The 14393-nt window shown below is 33.7% G+C and overlaps 1 protein-coding gene across 9 annotated transcripts in view; it reads left to right on the forward strand.

Annotated features, from left to right (window-relative positions):
- The window catches only part of LOC123518567 (ribosome-binding protein 1-like), a 53056-nt gene that overhangs the window by 33758 nt on the left and 4905 nt on the right, over window positions 1–14393 (forward strand). Inside the window, exons 16-23 of one of the 9 annotated variants that reach the window (XM_045279421.1) lie at window positions 1237–1410; window positions 2223–2300; window positions 5208–5321; window positions 6342–6497; window positions 7964–8080; window positions 12221–12265; window positions 13026–13148; window positions 13741–13783. In XM_045279421.1, the coding sequence (XP_045135356.1) occupies window positions 1237–1410; window positions 2223–2300; window positions 5208–5321; window positions 6342–6497; window positions 7964–8080; window positions 12221–12265; window positions 13026–13148; window positions 13741–13767 (834 nt within the window). In that variant the 3' untranslated portion in view covers window positions 13768–13783. The remainder of the gene's footprint in view (window positions 1–1236; window positions 1411–2222; window positions 2301–5207; window positions 5322–6341; window positions 6498–7963; window positions 8081–12220; window positions 12266–13025; window positions 13149–13740; window positions 13784–14393) is intronic. The other 8 variants (XM_045279422.1, XM_045279423.1, XM_045279425.1 and 5 more) reach the window with 8 other exon arrangements.

The following is a 14393-nucleotide window of genomic DNA, read 5'->3' on the forward strand; positions in this document are numbered from 1 at the left end:
GTTTTTGTGTGTATGCCTTGTGTTGGCTATACCATTTTGTAATGATTTCAGCAAGATCTATGAAGAATTTTGTGTCTTAACACGTTCCCTGCGATATGACCCACCTGTGGATCATCAGTTGCTATACTATCCATTGTTACGATACGACCCACCAGTGGGTTGTACAGCAGTTTTCACATACATCATATTTTAATCTTACTATTAATAGAAATTGGATTATATAGTAAAATTGCATTAAACAGTATGTCAAGAAGGGTGTAATAAACAATTATTGATAAATAATGTGAAGCTTATTTAATTTTTAATGTTATAAAAATTAAATGAAGAATAGCCTTCTTATTTCCATATTTTCTTTCTAATACATGTAAAAAACTTTATTATCTTATATTTTTTCTTTAGAACATAAAACTTTTCTATAACAAATAATTAAAACAGATTCACAATTGGACTTTGCTTGACAAGCGTCAATGTTTTTTTTTTTTTTTTTTTTACAAATTGTAAAAAAGCTGCCATTGGTGACCCTTTTGAGTTGCATATATAAATAGATATAAGTAAAGAGACAAAACATTAAATTTTAAGAAATATCTGCCATAAAAATGAAATGAAAATACTTTTTTTCCTTTTTTTCTAATACATCTAAGAGAACTGCATTATCTTACATTTTTCCTTTAGAAGAACATGAAACTTTTCTATAAGAAACAATCTAAACTAAGATATCACAATTAGACTTTCCTTGATAAGCTTCAATAATCTTCTTTATTGATCTTTTCATAATTTTCCTGATGTCATCTTTATTGTATTATTTTATCTTCTCTCTCTCTCTCTTCTGTTGAACTTAGTTGACCATAAAACTACGTAGCATTCATTTTCTAAATATGCAGAACAGAGACAAAATATATAAACAAATTTAGGAAAGGAAAATATAGTACAATATAGAGACATACTGAATTTCAACTAGTTAAGTATGTCCACCGCTGTGTTGCATCGCAGGGAAGTCATAGATTTTTCACGGTATGTGATGCAACCCATTGGTGGGCAAACACTGTGAGTTTGCCAGTTTGTTTGGGTGTTCTCCCAGACAACACCCTTTGCTGGCTTGACGAGCACTGATGTGATAACAATTTAATTGTATCGCAGTGCAGGAGAGTTTGCTGCACTGGCAATCGCAGGGAATGTATTAAGTAAACAGAGTAATGTTACATCTAAATCTGTCAAGTTATTAACTTTGTTTTTCAGGAAAATCTACTTAAGTCACTGCAAGCATCAGTCGAGTCTGAAGAGGTGGCTTGGAAGAAACGTTTATCTGATAAGGAGGAAGATCTACATCAGTTAGTGGAAGAGAAAAGAAATCTTGAGCTACAATTGAAGGAACTAGAAGGTTACTTGGAGAAAGAACAACAGTCAGACAATGTAAGTATACCATGACCATTCATTGACTGAAATGTTTCAAGCAGAGTATAGTCTATGTTTTTATCCTTTGTTTATAATGTTTTGATGTAGCATGCCTATTTTATTAGTTTTACCAATCTATCATATGCTTCAGTTTTTTTAAACATAAGTAATCATAGTCATGGTGACAGGATGTAGACTAGGAATTCATCAATTAGTTTATTTGGTTCAGATGGACATTTCTCAAAAATGTATGTGTAATAAGAAAAGTATTAGAGTAGCTATCCGTTACACTTATCAGTAAAGCACATTTAGAATATAAAGTTAGAAGAAAAAGTGAGGAGGAAGGATTAGTCCATTCATTGGAACTTATCTGAGATCAATTTTGTTTCACCCTTTATAGTACTACCAGCATTGTAGTAGACAATAGCATTAATACTGATACTCTTTGATGACTTACTTAATAGTATTAGAGGCCCTAGCTAGAGCATGTCTTTTTCTGGTTTACTTTGTGTCTGCTTTTATCGGGTATTAATATTTGAACTTTTTTAATTTACTCGTAGATCACCAGCAACATTTTTAGGTCGGTCAAATAACACCAATCAATTTCATTAAAAGATTTTGTACAAGATTAACACACAAAAGTAGTTTTTTTTTTTCATTGTTTATTGTACAAGAAAAGTGGGTACTAAATATGAAAATGCATATCTAGATGAACAGTTATTACCTGTGTGTATGTGTGTGTGTGCATGTTTATAAATGTTTGTTGAGTGTTCGTTCTTTTCAATTATTTGGGTTTTGTAAAATTAGTTTCCACATTTCCACCCTTCTAGGCTGCAGCAGAAACTGTTGGGGTGGAGTTTGCATTTACTTGCTTAGAGAAAACTCTTCCCACTGTAGTTACTACTAAGGTAACTTTTTGATGTTTAAAATTTAGCAGCTCTACATTGGTTTCTGAAATTTGAGCCCACTGAGGTGTATGGGAGCCTTTATTCTTCTGATATGCAGTACTGAAAAATCTACAAAAAAAAAAAATGATAATTTGTTTAATTTTTCTAAGATTCAGTGATTGATGCAGGATACAAGAAATAAAGATATGCAGGTAGTATATATTGTAAATTAAATGGCTGTGATTAGTACACACTATCTGTTTTTTTGTTATTAATGATGTATGTGTTTTAAGCTTTGACATTTGAAGTAACTGACTTAAAAAAGACTAATCTTAAACTAAAATCAAGAGTTAAAATTCTATCCAGAGAGCATGCTATCCTCACAAATACTTGTGTTCACTCATGAATGACTTTGCAGTCTTGTATAATGTTACTGAATTCACTTCCAGTAACCAACTTATAGTAATTTAATTAACAGTCCACATATATATCGTGTTTCTTATATAGAGGGAATTGAGGATGAAAGAATAATGAATCTTTGTATACTTGCTGATATTGAAATAGAAGAATAGAAATCCCCAATTTTTCTTGTGGAATTATTTTAGTTTAATTTATGACTTTGCTCCTCATTATTGTTGTTACCAGTTCCATCCTCAGCTCTCAGACAAGGCATCCAAACAAACTAATTAATTCATTATGATGTCATAGGCATCACTGCAAAAAAATTTGATATTTTGACCTTGGGTCTAGTGGGAGACATTCTTATCACATTTCGCTTCACTTTAGTTAGAGAAAATGTATTTGTTTGGTTTAGTGATGCTTAGACAAGTGCAGGTATATACCAGTGATCCTTAGCTTTTACTCAAGGAAAAAAAAGGTTTCATTTAAGTATTGTATCGTAGAAACTGAACCCAAACTATATCTGTATTTCAAAGTGTGTTCTTATTCACACATAATTTGGTTATTCAATGTTTAGATAGTTTGGATGATTGCATTTGTTTTAACCTGTTGGAGGTATGATAAGTAATAATTATTTTTTGCCAGTATATTATGTAACATTATACTGAAAGAAAAGTCCTCTTACATCTAGTGGGCTCAGTATCTTTGTTGTGCACATTTGTATACCAGAATCACAAGATACACTGTTGCATTTTCTGACTACCTTCATGTAGTAATATACTAATGTAAAATGGATCTCATTAATACATTCAACTTAACATCATGCAAAGTAGACAAGTCAGTGATATAATTCCATCATAGATCATCACATGTTGGGCTTGAATGGTTTTGATATAGCAAAACATATACATAAGTTTAAAGCTGTTAATTCCTAAACATCATACAAAAATTCATCAAAGGGGATGGTAAATAATTGTCACCCTTTTATCTCTACTGGCAACTTATAACTCCTATATGAAGGAATTATGATTTTAATTTGACTCTTATGGCTTGATAGCTGAAGGAAAGTAGTGGGGATGTCACCACTATGGCTGGGAAAAGATCATTCTTAGTGACTGACAAATTTTTGTTTTAGGTTTTGGAAGTTTCATGTTTTCTACTTTGTATTCAAGCCTGACATGCGAGGATCTATGATGGAATGATATTACACTAACTTGTCTCCTTTGCATTCACCACAAAAATAACTGGATATAATGCACGTCAATCTGAGAAAAAGCCTTTTATGCATTACCAAAGACACAGCTAATAGTGACTAGTAATAAACAATGATCATTGTTCTTATAGGCCTGGGTGAGGAAAAAGATACACTTGAGATGCCTGTGAGTCAGTTTGTCCCAGCCTAATTTTTATCCTTGCTGGGAGGCCTTAAGTAAAATGTTTTCCACAGGCAGCTTGTGCTGGTGCAACACATCAGCATTCACTGACTGAAAGATAAACAAAATAATAAACATGCTTTGATAAGTATTTTGATATGCAACACACATCTTAATATGTGTGCTCCTCTCACTTATGGTGAAAAATGTTTTGTTTAGTTTGAGCTGTAGGCCATCATGCAATAATTGGTTCATAAAGATTTTTAACAAATGATATGGAAGTGGCAAGATACAGCAGGTGCAATGCAACAGTGTGTCATGTGGGAGAAATGTAGCTGTACTTGGTGTGACCCATGCTTTATAAAACTTCCACAGAATTAGAATCTCTCTCTCTCTCTCTCTCTCTCTCTCTCTCTCTCTCTCTCTCTCTCTCTTTTTTTCTTTGAAAGCCTAGTCCAGTGCAGGGTATCACCACACAAACAAAGGCTTTAAATTCCTCAGATTACGAAGCTAAAAATCAACTGCTTAAGCTTACTGCATCCTCACCATCAGTTTCACTTAAGACAATATATATACTACCAATACAATCAAGTTATGGTGGAAAGGACCTCTGATATTGCCAAGGAACAGTAACTGTATCAGCTAACCATCTTGTTAATACTAAAATCAAATAACATTATTCTGATACTGTCACCACATGCTAATTTGAATTTAATCTATCTATAATGTAGTGTATGCACTTTTATCCTGCATGATGGTTTTGTCTGCTACAGACTGTTCTTGGCACTAATGAGAAATTATCAGCCTTGAAAAAGCTATCTCTTTATACTTGTGCTCTGTACACCACTTCTCATTTTGCAGTAAATTTTTGATGTGCATTTTTATTTTATGGAATTTAGTCATCTACTTTAGTTTTTCTCTCTCAGTGGATTTGGCATATTCAGTGGGATATTCATTTGTTGGTATTGGCTTATGGTGAGTGCTGTGATCTCTACAGGGGATGGTAAGGTGCCATAAGCTTGATACTATTAAACCATCTTAAGACTTAAATGCTTTCAGTATTTTACATACCTTATTGTTTATGAAACAAGCCATTACTATCCATTGCACTGCAACTAAGCTTAGGAAATTATAAAATTTTATTTATATTCCACAGACACTTAAGATTGAGTCACTACAACAACAGTTGCAAACAGTAGAGCTAGAAAAGGAATCAATTCAAGAAAAATTGCAACAAGCAGAAGAGCAACTTGCTAGAACTTCCACCCAAGTAAGTTCATAATTAAGTTTCCTTGTATTGTGAAATACTGTAAATCTAGTTTTATATATATATATATATATATATATATATATATATATATATATATATATATATATATATATATATATATATATATATATATAGTTTTAATAAGGCATTGTGTCTAAATTGTGATTTGAAAGATGGAGGTGTTTCATATCTTGCACAAAGAAATTACATATACAGTATGTAGTTATACTTGTGTGGGGAATGTGTAAGATTACAAACTGTACATGTGATTTATTGAAACAAAGTTTGTACACATTCAAAGCTGTTAACATGTGTAGGATTGTGAAGACTTTCAAGCATGTAAAACAATTTCTTTTTTCATTTGTGGTGTCTTGCATGTGCTTCAGAATTGTATGCTGCTGTGATGGGTCATTGAATATTGCGTGTAATTTTATATGTACACATGTCAAGCTTCAAAAGAAATTCACCTAATTTTTTATTTATTTGTTTATTTTTTATTCTATTATTATTTTTTTTTTTATTAATTTTTAATTTTTTTTTTTTATTTATTTATTTATTTTTTTTCTTCATATGTGTTTGGCTTATTTATACTATAAATGTACAGAAAGTATAACTTGTGATCACTGCAGTGTATCAGCTTAAAAGCACAAATATGTGTGTCATACTGGTCCATGATATATAATGTGCAGCATCACAGTTTAGTAAGATATAAACTGTGATACATTTGTTATGCTTTGTATTAGCTCTGTGTGGGTTATAGCATGCACAGCCTGTTGGGTTGTTGGAAGATGTCAACCCACTAAAAGAGGTTGAATCATAATTTCATGCCATATATAATGTAGTATTTGCCTTAGAGATTATCAATAACATTTACAAATGTAAGGTTTGAAGTATTTGCTTGACATTAACACCATTCAGTAATAATGTAGCTGATTTTTGTCAAAAGACTTCGTTATTAAATTGGCATGTTCTTCAATGAACAATGGAAGTGAGTTGACATATTCCTGGACCAACCCTCAGTATCATGTGCAGGGTGGTGGTAATAGTGAAGAAAGTATACTGGAGCTGAAGGCAGACAACGAAAAGCTGCGAGCACTGGTCACTGTTGGACAGGATGCCAGCCGTCAACAAGAGCAGCTCATCGAACAGTTGCAGAAGGAGCTTACTGCTGCTAAGGTAGGTAAAAGTCTATGTTTGAGCATCCCTCTACAAATTAAATTAAATCCCCAGAATACTGGGGAGCCTTAGGGCATGAAGCAACTCGTCCTTTCTATATGTATTACTCCAAAATGTATGAAACTAAATTAAATTGAGAATGAAAACTTACAGAAGGTATGTTAGGTAGTGATTGCAGATGTATGAAATGTTGAACCAGTTCAGACACAGAAGTTGGATCAAGATTCCGTGCAGGTAAGGCAAATGCAAAGCACATGCTGAGTGTAGTGTTCGATTCAATAAGCACTGAGCTTCTGCTTTAACTTTTGCCTGTATAAATAACAATTTGCTCTTCAGCTTGTTATGTATGTTTTTTCCTGTTTTACTTCCCCTTTGTCATTAATGCATGTAATTCTAACTTAATATCAGTTAACATTCACACTAATTCCTTGATATCCAGAAGTGTGTCTGTAGCTTGAGTGTCTGCTGAATGACTGCATGATCAATCATCTTCATCCATTCATGTCATTAAATCAGGTTATCATTACCTTTTTTATACACATAACTGTGAGAGAAAAAAGAAGAATAGGCTGACTTGTAGGTATGTAAATGAAGCCATGAGTTTGTCAAGGAATGTAAAATTTATCATTAGAATTTTGCCCATTGATTGGGTACAAAACATAACTACTTCTGTCCTTTCATATATGAAATGTTTTTAACCCTTATGATTTGCCTAAATTTAACAAATAGTGGCTGATTGCAAATCTGTAGCTGTTAACTGAGATTGACCTAAAGAATAGAGAAGGAAATTATTGGAAATGCACTCATGTATAACAAGTGATTTAAAGGATAGCTTTCTTCCAGTATGATGTTGACCCTGAATTGATTAAATATAATGTAGTACAAAAGGTTGAATGTATAAAATTTTCATTAGTTGATTTCATTTCTTTCCAAAGAAGGATTTCACTTGGGAAATATAAATGCACTGGTTGTTCATTAGAGTATTGAATATTATTGAATAATTATTCTTGTACATAATACCAAGAAAATCTGCTTCTATTATTTTCATTAAAAGTGGATCAGGAATTCATATTACAATGTGACATGTTTTGACATCTTTTATACTTTTTGCTGTAGGAAATTTCACTGAGACTCAGTCCACCATGTACACGATTCACTCCATTGGTATTAGTTATTTTATATTCACTCCATTTGTATTAGTTATTTTATGTAGCGCACCACATAGGTTATTCACTGTAGCAGTACTTGTTTGTATTAATCATAGAAAGGGAGATGTTTTTATCAGTGACAATTAACACATGTATAGAAAAGTGAAATATTTAGATGGTGAACTATGGTGATTGATCTTACTCTTCTGTTTTCTGCTAGCTTACAAGTGGTTTCAGGGTGCTTGCTAGTGACTGTAGTAGGGGAGTCTCTTGCGGCAGGCTTTGTTCACTAACACGAGTGGGTGTGTGGTGTTGCAGGCAGCCCTGGCCGCTAGCCGTGTGAGTAAAATGGGCTACATGGTTGGTTGGGTGGGACGCAACAGCAGGAATACCTCAACCACCACCATCAACAACATCAATCCGCTGGAACAGCAGGTGGTGTCTGTCAGCTGCTGTTTCAGTTCTCATGTTACCTTTGACCTTGATGGGATGTCCTTTATTTATATTTTTTTCTTTTCTTTTCTATTTCTCTATTTTGGCTTGATTTGTTGATTAGCCAAGTCTTCTGTTATTGTGGCATACAACAGTTGTGATATCTGCCATGATGGCATAAGTGTAGCATGGCAGTATCTTTTCACTCGCAGGTGGTCTTGTTTGGTTCTTTTGCTGCGTTGGCTCGAATCCTATTTACTTTAATCATTATTGAAGGAACATGTGAAAGTGCTATGGATTCACTCCATCATCAATAGCTAAGTTGTGGTTTCTTGACTTACTTTTCCCTTAGGTTAGGTCACTGTGTAGGCTGCATGGAATAATGTATGGTTAGCATGATTTCTGGCTCTGAATACCTCACCTTCTAGAGCAAGCACTGCTTGCTGAATTAACAAATCAGAGCTTTTGCTGCATTATTGGAGGAGTTTCATCACAGCTTTTTGTTTTCAGGACAAATACTTCGCATGTAGTACGTGACCTTTGTAAAAAATACCTATCCTTTTGTTTTTAAATTGCTTGAATTGCATTCTTTTGTCCCTCACATCATAATTAGTGAACTAATGAGCCTGCAATGAAATGTATATATATATATATATATATATATATATATATATATATATATATATATATATATATATATATATATATATATATATATATAATTTTAATGAAGAAAAATTTGTTCTTTTAGCAACTTTCTCAGAATCTGGTAATGATCACATGGACATGAATTTTTTTTGTCTTAAACAGTGAGTCATTTTAAACTTGTCTTTCCATCTTGTCTATTAATGAAGTAAGTCGTATATGACTAAGTTTTGAAAGAAGTCAGTGTATGATTACAAATGTTAACAAAAATTATCAAATGACAAAATTCTCTCTCTCTCTCTCTCTCTCTCTCTCTCTCTCTCTCTCTCTCTCTCTCTCTCTCTCTCTCTCTCTCTCTCTCTCTCTCTCTCTCTCTCTCTCTCTCTCTCTCTCTCTCTCTCTCTCTCTCTCCTATGAAATACACCTTTGACTTGTTTGTGAGGTATAAGCAGTCAAACTAAGTGAATAGTAAAGGAAGTGGTTACAGTATCACAGAACCAGGAACTGACACCAGCACTATGTTAAAGTTCTACCATTGCTATTTAGTATTTTATAGGTCAGTTATTTGTTAATCTGAGAAATGGTTAACTAGTGATGTTAATGATACGGCAGTAAGCTCAGTGGTTCATGGTGTGTGTGTGTGTATGTGTGTGTGTGTGTGTGTGTGTGTGTGTGTGTGTGTGTGTGTGTGTGTGTGTGTGTTTTATACATTTAACTGGATGTGACAGACAGAACAGCACCTCAGCTAGTACTGTACATATTTTATTATATTTTTGTATGATCCATATTGCATGAAGTGATGCTACAGTTTGCAAATGTAGAATGTTAAATTACATGATTTGAAATCTGGTCCCCCCCCCTCTCTCTCTCTCTCTCTCTCTCTCTCTCTCTCTCTCTCTCTCTCTCTCTCTCTCTCTCTCTCTCTCTCTCTCTCTCTCTCTCTCTCTCTCTCTCTCTCTCTCTCTCTCTCTCTCTCTCTCTCTCTCTCTCTCTCTCTCTCTCTCTCTCTCTCTCTCTCTCTCTCTCTCTCTCTCTCTCTCTCTCTCTCTCTCAGTTGTGATGTAACTTGGAAACCCATCTGTCTATGCTGGTTGTGGTGCATTTCAGTTTCCTTCATGTGATGATCGTTAGGTGATATTTGCATTTGCCTGCAGCACCACTTGCGTGTGTTGGTAGTTTTCCTACTTATGGATCTTTAGATTTGGAAGACTTACGTTTTTATTTATTTATTTATTTATTTTATTTATTTATTTTTGTTGTTGTTGTTCTTTTGGAATTGGCCATCATGGTGATTTTTATCAGTTTCTTTGGATGTTCATATTGGTGACATGCATGCAAACTACTGGAAATTTAAGGTGAGTGAAATGTACTTTGACTAACTCATAGAATCTGAAACCAGGTTTGTATAGCTACATTATTCAATATATAGAGAGTATGTAAATTATGTTGATGGGTGAATACTGCATGGTGAAGTTATTTTATATGCTTCTTTAACTCGTATGTCTTAGGGTACTTTTAATTGGACTACACAAATAGCTTATCATTTCTTTGCTGAAGATTTTCTCGCAGAAAATTAATGCAATCAATGTTATGATGAAGAATGTAGTACAGGTGATATGACAGAATCATGGATATGTCAAACCCCATAAAAAATTATAAATACAGTCAACTCTCAATTAACATGAGTTTGAATAATTCAGTTTTGATTTAACACAACTTGATATTTAAGGAGATACAATTGAATAATGCGATTTATTCAATTTAACACGGGTTAACTCAACTCGACGACATCACGCGCACCCACGCTGCTTCTGCTGGGAATCACGCTGGCCTAGGTTACAAGAAACTTTACAACAAGCAGAGCAACTTCTGTCTGCAAAATAGCATCCATGAACACATAGGGAGATACTGTTGCCATGGTAACAGGTTGCTAGCAGGTTGCCAGTGAAACTACTTCCCAAGGAGGCGTTACTGTCTTGTATTTACGTTTACGTTCACAAAACAACATTTCTATTAGCTTTTTACAAGTCTTACCACCAAGAAATTATTGTTTTGTGATATACAAAGTGAAATCTTGCATAGAACATGGAAAATGAAGCAGGAGATGAGGCATTTGTCCGCCATCAATCAGTGGCAGTCGCTTCTTCTTCTTGTGACACCTGTTAGCTTGAGTGTTACTTTCACCACAGTATTTGTTTCCATCCCTTTATTGCCTGCTATAATGGATTTCATATATTTGTGTTCGTATACAATCATGCCATGAGGATCACCTTGACACTGTGGCACTAAGTGATAGTTCAGAGACACTCTATTCCTTCTCACAGTTATCACTCCTCAGTCTGAAGCTAACCCACACTGTAAGTGGATCATTTCTTCATGTTCTTTTTGCCTAATGCCCTATACTATGGTATCCAAGCATCCTTCAACCTCCTCACAGAAAAATGATTCTAAGAAATCTAGGAAGACTGTAACTAATGAAAAGAAGTTCAGTGTTAGATCGCTATGCTAGGGGAGAAAAGATCTCGGTGATTGTCCATGCGACGAGACTGAGGGAGAGCACATTGCGTACCATCAGCTAATAAAATTAGAACATGTGCTTTTATTGTTTCCGTGACCTAGTAATGTATTTATGTTTTTAAGGTCTGAGTAACAAAATCCCCAAAATAGGCAGACTTTCCCAGTGGCCAGGAACATAATCCCCCATTACCATTGTTTTCTGTGGGAAAATTATGCTTGAATGACGCGACGTCTCCAGGAACGTAATGCTCACATTAATTGAGAGTTGACAGCACTTAGTTTTACATATTTAGTAAAAAGTTATTTATTAACATTTCATATGCTACAGTAATAATTGAGAGAGACATGTTTCTGCAATAAGTGTAATGATTTTTTTTTTATTATATATAGGAATTAGAACTCTTCAAACCTTAAAAGTAAGTTGGGAAATCATGACTTTGCATAGGACATGATGGACTCCATCATGCCTGTCTTACAGGACCTTAGTAGTAAGTTTTCTCATTTGACTGAGCCTCTTTTTTTTTCTTTTTTTCTGTGAAACATGCTCATTTCACCTTGGCAAGATTTTCAATAAGTAAGAAAAGAATTAGCTAACTAGAACTTTGCCAGAATATTTTTTTCCCAAAGATATTTAATGTGATGCCAAGTTTTTTTTATTTTTTTATTTATTTATTTAATTTTTTTTGCATGTATGAGTCAGTTTTTTTAATGTATTATGTAATTTTGAAATTTTATGATGTCAAAAATAATACATTTTGTTGTGTATGCTTTGAGTTTTTATGAAGATAATATAGTTGCTTAGAAAAAAGCTTTGCATATTTTAAGGTTTCGTAGAGACAATATATATTTTGTGGAATACTTACTTTTTGTGCAAAGTAGCAATTTTGATCATTGTTTATATAAGTTAGTAAGTATCAGAAAAATTGATTTTATCAGTTTGATCATGGAAAAGATGTCATCTATTTTTTTTGTTGTTCACAGACCTCAAGCACAAATGGACCTGTGAATGAAGAACAGTGTCAAGAGGTAAGTGTGTAATATTTGTTGCTCTTGCAATTTCAACCCTTATGTTTTGCTATATACCTATTTTTTTTCTTTATTTTTATTATTATTATTATTAAGAAAATAGTTTAAAGTGTAAAGCAGCTATATTTCTTGTTGTAAGATATGGTCAAAATGTGTTGTTCTATCAGGTTGTATGTACTGCTGTAAAATTAACAAGGGTTGCTACATGTGTGTAATATTGGTCACTATAACATGCGCCAATTTTAACAACGAATACATTTTGATTAATTTATACAAACCTGATATATATGAGTGTTCAGGGCAAATCATGTTGCAAAGGCTTGCATATGCTATGTTTTCAATGGCCATATTACAATTGGGTTGCTATCTTTATTGTAGTTGATCTTCAAAGCAGCAATTTTATGTAGCTTTGTGTGGCTGAGCGCTTCTTGCACAAGAGTCTATAACTTGCATGGTTATTGGTGCTACACAGTTGGTTAACCTTTTACTAACCTATTTTGTGTCAGCAGCAACTGCCTGATAACACTTTAATGCTACCAGGGAATGGATATGAATTTAACCTTGTTAGTAAAAGACATAGTAATGTATTGTTTCAACATTGTCCATGACCTGGTGCATTGTGTGGAAAGATTGTAGTGGTTACGGTGTAGGCAAAGTTTTTTGAGCCACTGGGAGTGTAGCTGTTGGTGAGTGAGAGTGTCATAACAGAGCATGCTTTTCCCCTTCCCCTCCCTTTTGCCTTGATGACTGCTGCTGCCAGGACGACTCCCTGCAGGGCGACACTGCCAGTCTCGTGTCTGCTTCTTCTGCCTCAGTTACTGATCCTAACTCCTCTCTGTCTCAGTCAGAGGCTCCTACTAAAAAACCTAAAAAGAAAAGGAAGGTAAGCAACTTTCAAGGTAAATTGGTTATGGAACTAGAATATGAAAGCAAGCCATACAATGATTGTGCTCTTGTAATTTGAAAATCATAGGATGTTATGGAAATTCTATTAATTAAAGGAAAGGTAAACTCATGAACAAATGCAATTTTGATGAAATATTGCATCAGTAAAAAATGTTTTGATGAGCATTATAATGGCAGTAATTCATTTCTTTGTAGAAAAGTTTTATGATTGGAAGTGTTCTTCCTTTTGCAACATCTGCATTTCCATTAATCACTAAGATGAATCTTGAAATTATTTCTATAGAATCCCTAAGTGTACCTTTAATAGTAATAATGATGGCACTTTCATGAAATTGGGAAAGGAAGAAAGGGATTATGATTTATTAAGTATGATACCCTAATTTCTATAAACTAATCTCTACTCTATTGTAGAATGTTACTTCTAATTGTAGAACATCTACTATTGATCTAATCAATTTCTTACCTTGAGTGTTGCATGACCCAGAGTGTGATTATATACAGCTTTTTGATTCACCATTGTTTCTATCACTCTGCCTCTTACAGACTTTAACACAAATTTTATATTTCAGGGTATATTGGGGAAACTAATGGGCTAAAGCACTGACCCTTAAGGTATTTCCATTGTTCCTAAGTTGCATTGGTGTTGTAACCTTGGTTGCTGGCTTGCCTCTTAGGTGGCCAGGCTAATACATGCACGCCAGTTTATTTGTGCACAAAAATCTTTATCCCTTTTGTATACTGATTTGGTGAGCAAAATGCTTATGCTTGATTATCTGTACAGCTTACTCCTTGGGATTGATTATATGAGCTGTTTATAGTCAGCATTGTGGAATTACTATGAAAAAAATTCTTGTTTATATTTTTCCTGGTGACATACTTTTGTATTATTCATGCAAGACATCTTTTATGAAGATGGAAATTTGTATTCATGCCTGTATAAATTCACAGGTTCTTCTTATTATACAGTATTGGAAAAATATTATGCTTATCACTTTTAAAAAAATCACTTTAATTGTAGAATCATGAGTGGTTTGAAGTTTCACTAGAAAGTAAAGTAAAGCTGATAATGTATGGTTATGATACATCTTGAAACAGAATTTTCATTAACAAATTCTTGTGAAATGTAATCATGCCTTTCCTACTATTGTTGTCAACTGTCATAGATTCCAGTAATGCAGCATGGTTAAGAATATCCAAGCATATGTATGAAAAACAGCTCTTG

The sequence above is a fragment of the Portunus trituberculatus genome, chromosome 44, assembly GCF_017591435.1.
Source record: "Portunus trituberculatus isolate SZX2019 chromosome 44, ASM1759143v1, whole genome shotgun sequence".
NCBI classification, from domain to species: Eukaryota; Metazoa; Arthropoda; class Malacostraca; order Decapoda; family Portunidae; genus Portunus; species Portunus trituberculatus.